General features: G+C 43.8%; 3 protein-coding genes across 3 annotated transcripts in view; all 3 read right to left on the reverse strand.

The window, feature by feature from the left end:
* Window positions 1-16,800, reverse strand: part of LOC149429920 (uncharacterized) — a 233,819-nt gene that overhangs the window by 97,665 nt on the left and 119,354 nt on the right. The gene's annotated exons all lie outside the window — the stretch shown is intronic.
* The window catches only part of LOC149429921 (uncharacterized), a 106,107-nt gene that overhangs the window by 69,697 nt on the left and 19,610 nt on the right, over window positions 1-16,800 (reverse strand). The window lies entirely within an intron of this gene.
* LOC149429925 (uncharacterized) lies at window positions 1,135-15,060 on the reverse strand. The gene is made up of 7 exons (XM_089666380.1): window positions 15,008-15,060; window positions 6,452-6,566; window positions 5,752-5,886; window positions 5,387-5,608; window positions 5,012-5,308; window positions 4,722-4,857; window positions 1,135-3,716 (listed from the first exon to the last, which is right to left on the reverse strand). Exons 2-7 carry the CDS (start codon window positions 6,545-6,547, stop codon window positions 2,899-2,901), a joined length of 1,704 nt encoding a protein of 567 aa, XP_089522506.1. The 5' UTR covers window positions 6,548-6,566; window positions 15,008-15,060; the 3' UTR covers window positions 1,135-2,898.

The following is a 16,800-nucleotide window of genomic DNA, read 5'->3' on the forward strand; positions in this document are numbered from 1 at the left end:
TAGTACAGTGTCACCATGGTGACACTGTACTGCTAGGGTGACAGTTTGTAAAAAAATAAAAATAAATAAAAATTAATAATATAAAAAAATAAAAAAAATGTTTAAAAATTATAATTTTTGGTTATAAATAGAGATGAGCGAATCGAACCTGGCGAAGTGGAATTCGTTTCGAATATCAGGAAAAATTCGATTCGCATCGAATCCGAATTTTAGCAAACTTCGGGTGCACGAATCGAATTTTTCCCGATCAGCCGGCAAAAGTGTCACTGCAGAGAGCTCCGCTATTTCTGACAGTTCTGACAGTTCATTTACAGCGGTTGAAACATTGTATCTATTTGTTTCCATTTAGGATACAGATGTTTTTATTCGGAAATAAATAGATACAATGTTTCAACCGCTGTAAATGTGAAGGAACTGTCAGAGAACTGTCAGAAATAGCGGAGCTCTCTGCAGATACACTTTTTGCTGTACTGGAATACTTCTTCTTTTTCATTCTTCTTCTTCTTTTCATTCTTCTTCTTCTTTTCATTCTTCTTCTTCTTCTTCTTTTCATTCTTCTTCTTCTTCTTCTTTTCATTCTTCTTCTTCTTTTCATTCTTCTTCTTTTCATTCTTCTTTTCATTCTTCTTTTCATTCTTCTTTTCATTCTTCTTCTTTTTATTCTTCTTCTCATTCTTCTTCTTTTCATTCTTCTTCTTCTTCTTCTTTTCATTCTTCTTCTTCTTCTTCTTTTCCTTCTTCTTCTTCTTCTTCTTTTCCTTCTTCTTTTCATTCTTCTTCTTCTTTTCATTCTTCTTCTTCGTCTTGCCCCGTGACTGCCCAAATGAGTGAAGTGTGCGGTGATTCTAAGATCTGCATGTCACACTGACTGACAGTATTAGTTCTCTTCCCCAGCAGACTCCAAGGGCATTTAAATTAAAGGTACAGTGTTCTGCACTAATATAAAGGCTCTCTGAAGCCTAGAAACCCTTTTAATAAGTTAAATTCGCGGCGAATAAATTCGCATCGAATTGAATTTCTCCCGCAAATTCGGCGAATCAGCCGAATCGAATTTTTGAATAATTCGCTCATCTCTAGTTATAAACTAATTTTTTTTTTTTACTCAAAAGGTAATGGAATAAATTTTGGCAAAGATTTATGATGAAATATTATTTATTTGCAAAATTTTATAAAAAAACACTTTTGTTCAAAATTTTTGGACTTTTTCATTTACATAGCAAAAAAAATAAAAATCCCAGTGGTGAATAAATACCACCAAAATAAAGCTTTATCTGTCTCAAAAAAATTAATTTGGGTACAGTGTTGCATGACCGCGCAATTGTCATTCAAAGTGTGGTAGCGCTGAAAGCTGAAAATTGCCCTGGTCAGGAAGGGGGTAAAGTGTCCGGTCTGGAAGTGGTTAAAGGGGTGTTGCCTGAGAACAACTAAGCACTCACACGGTTTAGGGAATGGGTTCTAGGTCACCAAGTTTATGACCAAGGCCCAACTACAATTTCATGCTAATATTAATAACTTCCAAGATGTGCAGGTGGTATTCTAGCAACTGGCAGATTAATATTCAGAATTGTATTTTAAACCCAGGGACACCAAACACAACGTACCCTTGTCACCCAGGAAGGAAGAGACTGCTTTCTTCCCTTTTCTATGTGCTAACATAGTCATGTATGACCTTGCTTGGCTCGGCATGAAATGATCTATGCACATATATACTTAAAATTAATGAGCCCAGTTCATGTTGGATGTTATGAACTGTATGTGAAATGTTTACATGTGAAATAGACGTTTTATGGCACGCTCTGCATTCCCAAGCACTAATGGCCTAACAGGTCATGTGTGACAGCTGGACTGAGTTATTGTTTTATGATAGGGCAGAGGAAGGTGTCTTTGCAAAACAGACATCCTGCCAAGACTAATTAGCGGTTTATAGCTCTGGAGCTGGCCTCTATTTGTGTTTTATTTACTATAAGAGGCTCTTTTGAAGTTTTGTTACAACTTACAGTTACAAATTCCATTTTCAAGAGCAGGGGAGAAAGACGATTGCTCATGAAAAAAAAATGGCTGAGACCTTAACAAGATATCTTTCGCGTACAGCTTTCCATGTCTCTATTTTCGCACAATCATTACACCCATCAGTGTCGTATATCAGTGCATCCTCATCGGTGCCTCCTCGTCAGTGCAACCTCATCAGCGCCCATCACTGCAGCCGCATCAGCACACATCCATGAAGGAGAAAAATTACTTATTTGCAAAATTTTATAACAAAAACAAAGAAAATCCTCTTTTTTTTTTAAATGTTTGGTCTTTTTTTATTTGTTTAGCAAAAAAAAAAAAAAGTAGTGATCATATACCACCAAAAGAAAGCTACAGTGTTGCATGACCACGCAATTGTCATTCAATGTACAACAGTGCTTAAAGCTGGCCTTGGCAGGAAGCGGGTGAAAGTGCCGGTATTGAAGTGGTTAAGGCATCACTCAAGAATGTTATATCAAGAACTTAGACATTTCTATTGTTTTACTGTAAGAATTAATAAAAAAAAAAATGTTCCTTGCTGAATGGAATTTTTGAAAATAAATATTGTATTGGTACATGCCCCAACCCCTCCCCGAAGGCAATGTCCAGATGCCCCCCATGCACTTTTTAAAAGATTTTCTTCCCCTTTACTTCACTGAGGTTTGGATTAACATTCAAAACATAGGATTCATTCAGCGCACCTCCTGTGACCTGAACTCAGGTGCATTCATTGATCCCTACACCCCTTTGTGAGATCTCTGATATGTGACAAGTTGTGATTTTTACTGAAAACATTTTCCACAATCACGGCAGAAATACAGCTTTTCCCTTGTGTCACTTATAGGATGTACAGGAAGACTGGACTTCCAAGAAAAAGATATTCAACACTCAGGACAGGGATACGGCTTCTCTCCCTGTGTGAGATCTCCGATGTATAATAAGATTTGATTTACTTGTAAAACATTTTCCACATTCAGAGCAGGAATACGGCTTCTCCCCAGTGTGAGATCTCTGATGATTAACAAGGTCTGATTTCTGTGAAAAACATTTCCCACACTCAGGACAGGAATATGGCTTCTGCCCCGTGTGAAACCTCTGATGTCTGTAAAGACTGGACTTGTCTGAAAAACATTTCCCGCACTCAGGGCAGGGATATGGCTTCTCACCCGTGTGAGATCTCTGATGTTTAACAAGGTCTGATTTATTTGAAAAACATTTTCCACACTCGGAACAGGAGAACGGCTTCTCCCCCGTGTGGGATCTCTGATGTCTAACGAGATTTGATTTCTTTGTAAAAGATTTCCCACACTCTGGGCAGGAATTTGGCTTCTCCCCTGTGTGAGATCTGCAATGTTTGACAAGTTCTGATTCATGAAGAAACCATTTCCCGCACTCAAAACAGGAATGAAGTGTCTCATCCATGTGAGATCTCTGATGTACAATAAGACTTAATTCAGAGCTAAAACCTTCCCCACAGTCAGGACAGGAAAATTCCTCCTCCCCCTGATTTTCGGCACCATCCCTCACAGTACAAGGTTGCTCGGAGTCAGAGGGATTTGATGGTCCATCCACACTGTAAAGTCCACCATCGATAGATAAGATCATTATCTTTTCTCCTGGAAAATCTCTTGTGATGTCCCCATCTTCCATTTTACAACCCGGAGATGAAGTGAGACGATTCTTTGAGTGTTTCTCCATGTAGTGTCCTGGAAAAAATATTTAAAAAATGAACAATAGATACAAAAAGGTTAGTTCACTAACTCATCAAGAATCCATCTGGATCAGTTAGACTCAGTGAGCAAATGTTCTCTGTGGATTTCCAAACCAGCTGAGGCTCTTGCCCCTTAAGTAAAAGGGTCATTGGTCCTCCTCCCAGATCCCTTCTACATTTCCCCAGCCTTGTCAGAAGAGCAGGAACCAACGGGGACTGAGAGGGGCATGCTCTTCACACAACCAGAAGCCTAGGCACTGAGTCACGTGATCTCTGATGATGAAGAGGTCCAAAGTTTAAATTTGTAGAGCCTTTAGTAGAGAACAAGAGACCATAGGAAGATTCCATCTGGATCAGGTAGGTATTAGTGAGCAGATGTTTTCTGTGGATGTCTCAACCAGCTGTGACTTCCCCTCTTCAGTAAAAGGTCCTTTAGTCCTCCCCCCAGATCACTTCTACATTTCCCCAGCCTTGTCAGAAGAGCAGGAACCAATGGGGACTGCGAGGGGCATGCTCGTCACACAACCACAAGCCTAGGCACTGGGTCATGTGATCTCTGATAATGAAGAGGTTCAAAGTTCAGACTTGTAGAATCTTTAGCATCGAACAAGTGACCATAGGTCTAGGCTTCTGGTGGTATGCAGCACTGTAGGGTGCTGGGTTTTATATTTTTTATGTTAATGTTTAGGTAAAGGTCTATTCAAAAAAGACAGGCCAACCCAAGAATATCACAATCTGTGTCATAACTGTGAGACTGTAACTAGGAGTGAAGCAACGAATACTGCCAGCTGAACCCCAGAATCTGCACAAATCATGTGTGAATAGATACAGTATATAGTGTCTGTAGCCACTAGAAGGAAGTTATTCTGAAAGAAAAGAAGAAATAATGTGCAGGATGGTTACATGTGATTGGTTGATATCACTCATTCCCCGCCCTACACTGGGCCAATCAGTGTGCAGCAAAAGAGCAGAGATAACAGAAGAATATATTGTGGCTCACCTGTGCTGATCTCTGTAGGAGTGTCCTCCTCTTTGAATGTCCTCATCATTCCAGCCTCCTCCGTATATTGCTGATCATCCCTCACATACGTCTCTTCTACTTCACCCTCAACTTTCATCTTCATCAGATCTTCACCCTAAACCAACAGAATGGCAGAAATAACATCTGTAATATAGAAGGATTTATGATGTGAGATCACATAGAAAATATCATCTTGTAGAGTCCACACATCGTCTCCACATGTCAGAGAGTTCCATCACTTTATGTTCCAGACCCTCAACTCCACCGACCTGATGATGGTGAGGGATGGTGTGATCTTCCTGTGTGGAATCCCAGGAATACAGAGGATGGGGACACCTCTCTGGTGGGTTCCCATGACTGGATCCATCTACCTGATGATGGTGAGGGATGGTGTGACCTTCCTGTGTGGAATCCCGGGAATACAGAGGACAGGGACATCTCTTTGGTGGGTTCCTGGTACTAGGTGGCTCCATCATATCATATCTTTCTGATAATGCCTCCATCATTCCATACTCCTCATCCTCCTCTTTATACTCTTCTTTAACAATATTATAGAGGTTTCCATTCTGAATATATAATAAGCATCCATTGTAACAAACATGCTGTGTATAAATCAGACCTACCAATAATTGTCAATCATCTACCTGATAATGGTGAGGGATGGTGTGACCTTCCTGTGTGGAATCCCGGGAATAGAGAGGACGGGGACATCTCTCTGGTGGGTTCCTGTAGCTGAATGACTCCACCATGGTGTCCAGGTACAGATCTTTAGATACTTTTAAAAAGTCTGACTCCTCCATCATCCCATCTTCATCCTCTTTTAGCTCTTCTTTAACATCAACTTTAGATTCCTTCAGATTTCCACTCTGAATATATAAGTTAAAATTTAAATAAATTGAAACACTGCAGATAATGTACAGATCCTGACACACACAATGATACAGTCACCATCCAGACACATCCCTTGTCTGTTACTGGAGAATGTCCCAGAATTCCCGGCACCGCTCACCTCTCCTGTCAGCAGCTCCATCATCTTCTTGGTGACTTCTAGAATCTTCTGCATGTTGTGTCTCTCAGGTTTTAGGGAGTCACATGGAGGCACTGTGATGGTCATATGATCACCTGACTTCAGAAGAGGAAATCTCTGTATTGAGGAACCAATAGGAATATCATGTTAGAATCCCAGAATCCTCCTCACCTCTCCGGTCAGGTCTGTGTTTTATTAATAGAGATAAGAGTGATGTCATGTGACCTCCCAGAATCCTCCTCACCTCTCCGGTCAGGTCTGTGTTTTATTAATAGAGGTAAGAGTGATGTCATGTGACCTCCCAGAATCCTCCTCACCTCTCCGGTCAGGTCTGTGTTTTATTAATAGAGGTAAGAGTGATGTCATGTGACCTCCCAGAATCCTCCTCACCTCTCCGGTCAGGTCTGTGTTTTATTAATAGAGGTAAGAGTGATGTCATGTGACCTCCCAGAATCCTCCCCACCTCCCCGGTCAGGTCTGTGTTTTATTAATAGAGATAGGAGTGATGTCATGTGACCTCCCAGAATCCTCCTCACCTCTCCGGTCAGGGCTGTGTTTTATTAATAGAGGTAAGAGTGATGTCATGTGACCTCCCAGAATCCTCCTCACCTCCCCGGTCAGGTCTGTGTTTTATTAATAGAGATAGGAGTGATGTCATGTGACCTCCCAGAATCCTCCTCACCTTTCCAGTCAGCAGGTAGATGATCTCCAGGGTGAGGTTTAGTATCTTCTCGGTCATGTGACTGCAGTCCTCCTCCATCTTCATTTGCGCCATCATGTGATCTATACTGGTTTCTCTGTAGACAGCAGATAATTATCTGGTGAGAAATTAGGAATCAGCACATGTAGATTGGGTTACTTCATATTTGTTGGGTTTCTGGCACCCTGCACACCTCCTATATCCTGTCCTACCTGCCTGAACAAAAATTACATTTTCCAGGTAAAGTTTGTTTAGTCTCTGAACAATTTTTGCTCAGTTTGAGGAGGATCCTTCTTACACAGCTTTGCAGAGAACACGGGGAATACACAAATGCTTTAAGCGACAAGTTTGGGGGAAAACTTAAAGCTGTACATGGTGTACAGCAGGGGCGGACTGACAACTCATGGGGCCCCCGGGCAATAGGGGATCATAGGGCCCCTGTGTCCTTGCCCAAACTCAAAAAAGCCTATGAAAAAAGTACCAGGGGCATCTCATGGGGCCCCCTACTGACCCCGGGCCCTCGGGCAGTGCCCGAGTTTCCAAATGGTCAGTCCACCCCTGGTGTACAGGGACCAGCACAGTTTTCAGGGACACTTCGAGCAGCAGCAGTATACTTAGGCAGAGTGTACTTTGTCTGTGGAATTATTTTTGTTGTTTTACAATAAACTTTGCTTACTATAGCATCCCCCCAAACTACCAATAGTTGACTTTTTTCAGTAAAAAAAATGCTTTTTTCCAGGTAATTTAAGCACGGAGCATTTTTTTTGTCACTTTGGACTGATTTCACCAGCAGAAATAGTAGCCCCAAAATAATTAAATTTTTGTAATATCAGAAAAATACAGGTTTATTCATATGAAGAGCTAACAGTCTTAAATGCAGAGTCAGGAGCTGTAGGCTTCCCAGCATACTGTATGTCCACAAGCCCAGAAGAGGGTTTGAGAGGTTGATTTACTCACATCTGGTGCAGCTGTGCATGGTAGCCAATCGGCTTCTAACTGCAGCTTTTCCAATTAAAGGATACGTTCACCTCTCCACAAAAAATAATGAATGCACATTTTTTTGCAGGTAAAAAAAATGTTCATTTATTATTTTTTGTAGTAGGAGCCTGTAAAGCATGGCAGTGAGTGGAGGAGGATGGATTCACGCTCTGACAGATCCCAGGCTGGAATTCCCCAGGCAATGGGGGGGAGATAAAACTCTGTGACAGCAGACAGCCCAGCCCCCACCCACACACAGAGAACACCTGAACTGAGTGATCCCACACAATGACAGATCCGACACAACACACCACCAACAACACCGAGCCTGGGTTCACATATGTGCGGCTCCTGTATGTGATTCGCATGGGATCCGCACCGCATTCCTGTGCAAATCACATGCGATTTGTTTGCGGTGCGATCGGAGCCATACATTTTCTATGGCACTAGTTGCACCCGCACCAAAGTGATGCAGGATTCTTTTTTGGGTCCGTACTAGAATCGGATCTCATAGATCCGACACACAGATCCGCAGGCAAAGAGCAGCCTGTGGGATCGTGATGATGTCATCACTCACTTACACGTTGCACATGTGATGGATGGCCGGCCGGGTCACACTCACACAGACACAGGACATCAGAGTCAGACATTACTTTCCTCCGCAGGTGCACCTCCACTGATGAATGGGAAGAGAAGGGCTGGAACTCCACAGTGATCAGCAGCCGCCAGCCGGCTTGCAGTAAGGGACTGAGTCTGAGAGGAACACTGGAAGGAGCGGCAGCTCAGCTGCTACACTGACACTAGACACCCGGCATCTTCCTCTGTCCTTTCTTCCTGCCCTATGCCGCTCCTCCCCTCAGCTGAAGGATCATCCTTGATGTGGAGGTGTCCCACACAGAGAGAGTGCTAGCTTGTGCTGAGCCCAGGTGCCCCTAGGTGGCAGTGCACCCTAGGTGGCTGCCTAGTGGAAGCACCGGCCTTGATTGTCCAGCAATAAACTGTCAAACAATGAGGGGCTGTTTATAGCATAGGATATGAACAGACAAAAACTGTGAGCTGTGCTGGTGGCAAGGGTACACTGTGACATACCAATCCGGTGCAGTGATAACTGGGGAGTTGGACGGCAATGATGTGAGTCACTCCATGATGGTCTCGGTCTCATCCAAGGTGGGCTGATAATCCTGAATATACTTCCAGCCTCCAGTTATCACTGGAGCTGCCAAGGACCCCTACTCTTAGTTCCCAATGACTGCTGTCAGGATGTGATGCCCTCTACTGTCTGAATTTGTCAGGTGGAAAATTCACCTCAACAACAGTCTGTCCCCCCCATCATGTGCACCCTGGTCATATTTCTCAGACTCCCTGCTTCCATTAGTGGACCCGGCACTGGCAGATACCACTGTGTAGAGGGGAGGGAGATCCGTGTACTTCCCCTGCCTACTACAAATCCAGAAGCGATGTGTAAAATGCCCCCACCGGTTCCAGCTGTCACTTTTTACATGATCTGCAATCCATTAGCTTCAATGTAGGAAAGCTGAGACATCAGGGGTCTAAAAAGCGCTTGATAGCTCATTAACCTCCCTGGCGGTATGATTCTTTCCGGTTTTTTGTGCTGAAAGCGGTACCATTTTTTTGCATGGAAATATGTAGTTTTTTATTGTAGGCTGTAATTTTTAGGAATAACTCACTGAAATCTATCCGAAAAAGAGTCTATTAAACATCCCGGGGATGATAAAACTTGAAACACGAAATCATAAATTATAATTTAATAGATAATCATAAAAAATAATAATATAATAATAATAAATTTAATTCAATAATATAATCAAACCAAAAACACTGAAATTTGAAATACAGAGGCAAATTCGCACATCGCTGAGCAAAGTCGCAAAATCGTTTTCAGTGTCTGATGAGGAATTTCCCCCACAAATCATCATCACTCAATTCTGCAAGTGGTTCTGATTTACTATCGCTGTTCTCTAGCCGGTCTAAAACCGCTTTTGACGTAAAGGGATGCTTTTTGGCCGCCATGGACTTTTCTAAGTTTCCAGGCAGAAAGAACATTCAAAATGCAGGCAGGACACAGGACAAAGCAGTGGGGACACAATGTATGTGAAATGCAGTGAAAAAGCAATGACAGCAAAAATTTCATTTTTTAAACATTTCAAATTTCCCGCCGGTTCCGCCGCCCGAACGTTCCGACGTCACAGGGACCAGAACACGGAAGTCGGATGCCGGCATCCGCCGGAGGAGATGGACGGGGACGCTGCAGGCGACCCATCGTGGGAGCGAAGGACAAGGTAAGTGCCGCAGGGACCCCCAGAGAACGCTGCATGGTAAGCCCGAGTGTAGCTCGGGGTTACCGTTCTTGGTATAGAAATTCTACCCCGAGCTACACTCGGGAATACCGCCAAGGAGGTTAAAGAGAACCTGCCACCAATAAAGTATCACTTTTGTCCCATAGGTGATGAACAGTAAAGCTTGGTGAAAAAAACTGTAAAAAATGAAAGTTACACCAAAGCACTTAGACCCCCTAAGCAACTTTTGAGCCCCCCCCCCCAACATGTACACAGGCATACAAACACACTCATACATCAGGGGCACCAAAACATCAATTGTGTTACACGTTACATATCACCATGCATGCCAGAGTGAGAGCTATAATTCTAGGCCCACTACTCACAGTTAACTCTAAGGTGATGACCAGGGGCGGACTGACAACTCATGGGGCCCCTGGGCAATAGGGGATCATGGGGCCCCTGTGTCCTTGCCCAAACTCAAAAAAGCCTATGAAAAAGGTACCAGGGGCATCTCATGGGGCCCCCTACTGACCCTGGGCCCTCGGGCAGTGCCCGAGTTTCCAAATGATCAGTCCGCCCCTGGTGATGACCTATAGGGCTTTCTAAAGCACTGCCTATGGAAAATATAGGGTACTGAACTTTGTCACCATTTCACGGGTGCCCCCAATTTTAACGTTTGACATGTTGGGTATCATTTACTTGGTGTAACCTCATCTTTTATATTTTACAATAAAAAATAGGTAATTTATTGTGTTTGTGCATTTAGTGCATTTTTTTTACTGAAATGTTGTGCTTTATAAACTATTGCACTAATATGGCATATTTGAGGTGACACAAAAAAATTGGAACTACCACCATTTTATTCTCCAGGTCCAGGGTCAAGTAGTAATCTTCAGAACTAAAATTAATTTTTAAACCCAACGGTCAACCGCTTCCCAACTTTCCTATAGCAGAAATGCCGCTACAGGGCGGCACGGGGGCACAAAATTATATACACATGCACATAAATCATTTTGAATCTCCAGGTAGGAGGCACACGTGCGCCCTATGCGCACCGCCATTCACGACCGCAGCTGTCAATCACTGGGTCCCAGACAGTAATTACTCGCTGGAGCCTGGTGATTTACAAAGTTCTTAGACGGGGAGGAGAACGGTTTTGTTTACTAACAGTTCTCCTCCCTGTGTCAGGGATCCCGGCCGCTCAGCGTCGCGCGCATGCGCAGATCGCCGATTCTTCCTGGCCGGGTAACACAGAGATTGCGGCGGCGGGCACGCATTCGCACTAGCCCTGTGCATCTCCAAATTGCCGCAAGGTCTTGTTCCTGTTCCTGTGTTCCTGCTAGTACGTTTCCTTGTTGCCAAACTCTGCCTGTTCTGATTTATGCTGACCCTCTCCTGCTCTGATCCCGGCTTGTCCCTGACTATTCCTTGCCTGTCATTACTACTATTGGACCCTCTGTTACTGAACCCAGCGTGTGACCTGACCACTCTTTTGTCTGCTGCTTAGTACCGCACCTGTCCCCACTGTTACCGACTCGGCTAGTCTGACCACGCTCACTCCGGCAGTCATCCATCCCGCTCGGACCTGTCATCCCCTTTACAGCAGACTCATCCTGGGCACGTACCCTCAGCGGGACCCTCTACCATAGTTGGGTGCACCCAGGGGTCGCGACCTGGTTCCAGTCGGGCATCAAGTCCATCCCCACCATCAGGGGCTCTGGTGAAGAGGCAGACTGGGACTTATGGGGAACCCCGTTCTGTGGACCACTAGAGATCCCGTTGGGCGGAGCCTGACACCCTGTCAGCTCAAGCTCACTGCACAGCACAGCCATCCACAGCAGTGTGATGACAGTGAAGCACACAGGCAGTAAAACACTCCCAGCACACAGTTAACCCTTTGATCGCCCCTCGTGTTAACCCCTTCCTGCCCGGTGCCATTGCTTTTTTTTAGCACTGATCATTGTATTGGTATCACTGGGGATGTCAATGACACCAAGTCAGTTGCCCCCCAGTGTCAGAATGCCCACCGCAGTCCCGCTATAGGTTGCTGATCGCATTGCTAGTAAAAATAAAAATAATCCCACTATCTATACCGCCATTTGCAGACCCTATAACTTTCACGTAAACCAATTAATTTACACGTATTGGGAATTTGTTTTAGCAAAGACGTCACAGAATACATTTTGGCCTTAATTTGATTTTTTAAATTTTTTTACTGGACATGTTTAATAGGAAAAAGTAAAAAAAATTGTTTCTCAAAATTGTCGATCTTTTTTTTTATAGCGCAAAAAATAAAAAATGCACAGGCAATCAAATACCACTGAAAGAAAGCTTAATTTGTGGGGGGAAAAAAAAAAAGACGTAAATTTCATTTGGGTGCAGTGTTGCATGACCGTGCAATTGTCAGTTAAAATAACGCAGCGCCGTAACGCAAAAGATGGCCTGGTCACATGTTCTAAAATGCACTGACATGGCATATTTGAGGTGACATAAAACATTGGAACTACCACAATTTTACTCTCCAGGGTCAAGTGGTAATCTACAGACCTAAAATTAATTTTTAAACCCAACATTTAATACATGCTCTAAAATGAAAGGGTTAACTGGTTCTGGCCAGCCTGATGAGGCGATGCAGCTCCACCCTCCAGGTCAGTGGGCAAAATTACAGCATCGCATAGGCCTACAGGGTTATCCATCCCTCCCTTCTAATGTATGCTGACCGGGGGGGGGGGGGGCAGTCCATTCTTTGATATTTAGCACTGTGCTACTTTAACTGGCAATTGCACAGTCATGCAATGATGTACCCAAATTAAATGTATCTTTTTTTGTGTTTTTCATTTTTTAATTATACAAACAAAAGACAAATAAAAAATATTGAAAAAAAAAATAATATTTTTACTATCTGCTATACAACATATCCCTTCTAATGTCTGCTGACCGGGGGGGGCAGTCCATTCTTTGATATTTAGCACTGTGCTACTTTAACTGGCAATTGCACAGTCATGCAATGATGTACCCAAATTAAATGTATCTTTTTTTGTGGTTTTCATCTTTTAATTATACAAACAAAAGAAAAAGAAAAAATATTGAAAAAAAATATATATTTTTACTGTCTGCTATACAACATATCCCTTCTAATGTCTGCTGACCGGGGAAGGGGGGCAGTCCATTCTTTGATATTTAGCACTGCGCTACTTTAACTGGCAATTGCACAGTCATGCAATGATGTACCCAAATTAAATGTATCTTTTTTTGTGTTTTTCATCTTTTAATTATACAAACAAAAGACAAATAAAAAATATTGAAAAAAATATATATTTTTACTGTCTGCTATACAACATATCCAATAAAAACAAAAAAATATTTAGGCCAAAATTTATTCTGCTACATGTCTTTGGTAAAACAAAAATCCCAATAAGTGTATATTAATTGGTTTGTGTGAAAATTATGGTGCCTACAAACTACGGGATTTACACTGAAATTTTTATTTATTTTTTTGCACTTGTAATGGCGGTGATCAAGGACTTATAGTGGGACTGTGATTGTGCATCAGGCAATCTGACACTAACTGACACCAACAGTGACACTAATACAGTGATCAGTGATTGTACTATACACTGACACTGTACTAATGCTGGGAAGAAGCTAACATCTAGGGGCGATCAAAGGGTTAACTGTGTGCTTAACAATGACTAATGTGTGTAATGTGTGCTACCTTTTACTAAATATCTATTTGTTTCTTCTCCCTGCTTTGCAAGGAGAAGAAGCAAACAGACTGCTCCCTATGTACAGAGCTCTGTGTTGTTTGCCAACACAGGGGTCTGGTTTTTGAATGGACACAGCCAATCAGCAAGTCTCAGCCATGAATCACTGGCTGAAACCTGCTGACAAAATCCCCCTGTGATTGGACAAAGCGGGATTTTGTCAACAGGTTTCAGCCAATGATTCCTGGCTGAGACCTGCTGATCGGCTGTGTCCACGTCGTCAGAGAGTGTGTGGGGACACGTGTGCCCTGAACCCAGAAGACACTGATGATGTACAGGTACGTGACTGTGACTGTACGAACCGCCCATCTGCAGTAAAATGCAGGAGGATGGTCAGCAAGTGGTTAAATGTGAAATTAAGGAGAAAAAAAAAAAAAACATGTTATGATCACTTGCTCTGTGTAATGATTTTGCACAGAGCAGCCCTGATCTTCCTCCGCTTAGGTCCCCCACTGGTGCTCCTGGCTACTCCTCTTCTCCGAGTTCCCCCATAGCGAGCAGCTTGTGATGGGGTTACTCATGTGTGCTTGCTCCCGAGCCCTGCTCTGAGTATCCAAAAGACACACAGAGCGGGTCTCTGTGATTGACAGCCACTGGAGACAATAGCTCCTGCTGCTGTCGCTCAGCCAATGAGGAGGCAAACACCCAGGACAGCAGCTGCTCTTGTGCACATTGCTGGATCGCGATTTGGCTTGGGTAAGGAGGAGAGGAACTGCATACTGAAGACTTTTTACTTCCATGGATAGAATGCATGAAGGTAAAAAGCCTTTAGGACCTCTTTAACTCCTGGAAAGTGGGGTCAGATTTCAGTCCAACCCAAATCCGAATCTCATCCCTCGTTACAAGAGACTGTTAAAATGAAAATTTGACCCATCTCCACAATGAGGAGAATGTTCCGGCCCCAGAAGTGGGGGAATGTTGTGCCCCTGAAGGGGTTAATCTGGGTTCCCACACTATATATGTGTGTATCATCATCTGCTGGAGATAAAAGACGTCACAGTGACTATGGAGGAAGAGGACGGACGTGACCATGGAGGAAGAGGACGGACGTGACCATGGAGGAAGAGGACGGACGTGACCATGGAGGAAGAGGACGGACGTGACCATGGGGGAAGAGGACGAACGTGACCATGGGGGAAGAGGACGGACGTGACCATGGGGGAAGAGGACGGACGTGACCATGGAGGAAGAGGACGGACGTGACCATGGAGGAAGAGGACGGACGTGACCATGGAGGAAGAGGACGGACGTGGCCATGGAGGAAGAGGACGGACGTGACTATGGGGGAAGAGGACGGACGTGACTATGGAGGAAGAGGACGGACGTGACCATGGGGGAAGAGGACGGACGTGACTATGGAGGAAGAGGACGGACGTGACTATGGGGGAAGAGGACGGACGTGACTATGGAGGTAGAGGACGGACGTGATTATGGAGGAAGAGGACGGACATGATGGGGGGGTTACTGGGTGTAAATAGGAAATAACATCTTATTACCTCCTCTGCTGCCACTTCCACCAATGTCTCCTCTCTACTTCCTCCCCGCTCACCTCTCACCTAGAACTTCCTGTCTGTACCTGACATCATTTCCTGTCTGTACCTGTCATCACTTCCTGTCTGTACCTTACACCACTGCCTGCCTGCACCTGACATCACTTCCTGTCAGTTTTCTATAGAGACTTCCTGTCTCATTATAAGTGAGAGCACCACCTTATGGAACTCAGAGCAACTGCAACTCCGAGAAAGTTTTGCAGGACAGTCCGTGTGATCATCCCGCAGGTTCCAGGACTCGGCAGGAGAGGCAGTGAGATCATGACGGCTGGAACACTCTCTAGGTTCCTTCACCAGACACTCCAATGATACCAGACTGTTGGGAGCCGTGATCTCTTCTCTGACAGTGAAAGTAGAACTCCGACATCAGCAGAGAGGATTTGGCTCTGAAATAATAGGTGCTGCAGCAACCACCAACTGGAGACTAGAACATGCACAGTACAGTGTAAATATTTGCCAGAACCCCACGGATCCTCAGATTGTTCTTCAATTACAAAACTGTTCAGACTCAATCACATCACAACGTTTGAAAATTGGAGAAAGCGCCTATGGAACCAATATGACATACAAAAAGATATATCAGGAAGAGCTGCTAGCTGTCCCTGTAGGCAGGGTGACAAATGTAATCCTTTAGATTGTAAGCTCCATGAGCCGGGCCCTCATATTCCTTCTGTACTGAAATGTATTGTAATTGTACTGTCCCCCTTATATTGTAAAGTGCTGCGCAAACTGTTGGCGCTATATAAATCCTGTATAATAAAAATAATAATAATATAACCCCTGGTTCACATATGTGCAGCCGTGCGGGCCGCGTTTTGCATGGGCACGAGATCCCATTCATTTGATTGGACTCCCGTGCCCCGTGACACGCAGGGAAGAAATTTAGCCCGCATGGGAACCTCTGTTCCCAGTACAGTTGTATTTTCCAGTGCGGGCAACATGCCAATAGACCTAATGGCACCCGCCCGTGGGTCCACATTCATCCATGCGGGCGGTGCTGTAGCACGGATTTTTGTGTGGATCTGCAGCGGCACCACACGCACAGATGTGAACCTAGCCTAAAACACAATTAAAGCAGTGCTCTTCAAATTAATATATCTCTAGATAGTATAGGTGAGTAAACGCAAACCATGAAATGATGTGAAAAAATAGTACCAGACCCAGCAAAAAAAAATCAATGAACCAATCAGTGAACAACTTAAATAAAAATATAAAAATATATATATAAAAAAACAACAGAAAAAAAAATGTATATGATTCGTGAAAATATGTATCAAACATTATAACGACTATAAAAAAAGTGTCCAAAAAATTAGTTCATGAACCAATAAATCTTTTTTAACAGCTTTGCGCCGGCGCCTCCCGGCGCTTTAAGAGTTTCAGAAGCCAGGAGGCGGGGTGGGGTTTTAGGGTCATGTGACCGCCTTGAATCACATGTTTGGAAAAGGTCCGGATCGAAAGGGGAGATCGGGACCTTTCCGCACCTATGTGTTTTCTAATTGTACGCAAATATGCTGCCACTCTGCATCAAGGCCCAGATGCCGAGAGGCCGCATATTTGCGTGCGATCGGCGTCAAGGGGTTAACTTCTCATACAATGTGAAAAAACGTGAAAAATCCACCACCAGATGGATTGAATAAACTCACCAGAGCTCCATGCTGGTAAAATAACAACCAGCTATACTCTCTTGTGCTCTGGGAGCAATAATCTGCAGCAACACACACCAGCCAATGAGAAAT

Source organism: Staurois parvus, unplaced genomic scaffold (assembly GCF_062004578.1).
Source record: "Staurois parvus isolate SC_StPar_1 unplaced genomic scaffold, SC_StPar_1.0 ptg002686l, whole genome shotgun sequence".
NCBI classification, from domain to species: domain Eukaryota; kingdom Metazoa; phylum Chordata; class Amphibia; order Anura; family Ranidae; genus Staurois; species Staurois parvus.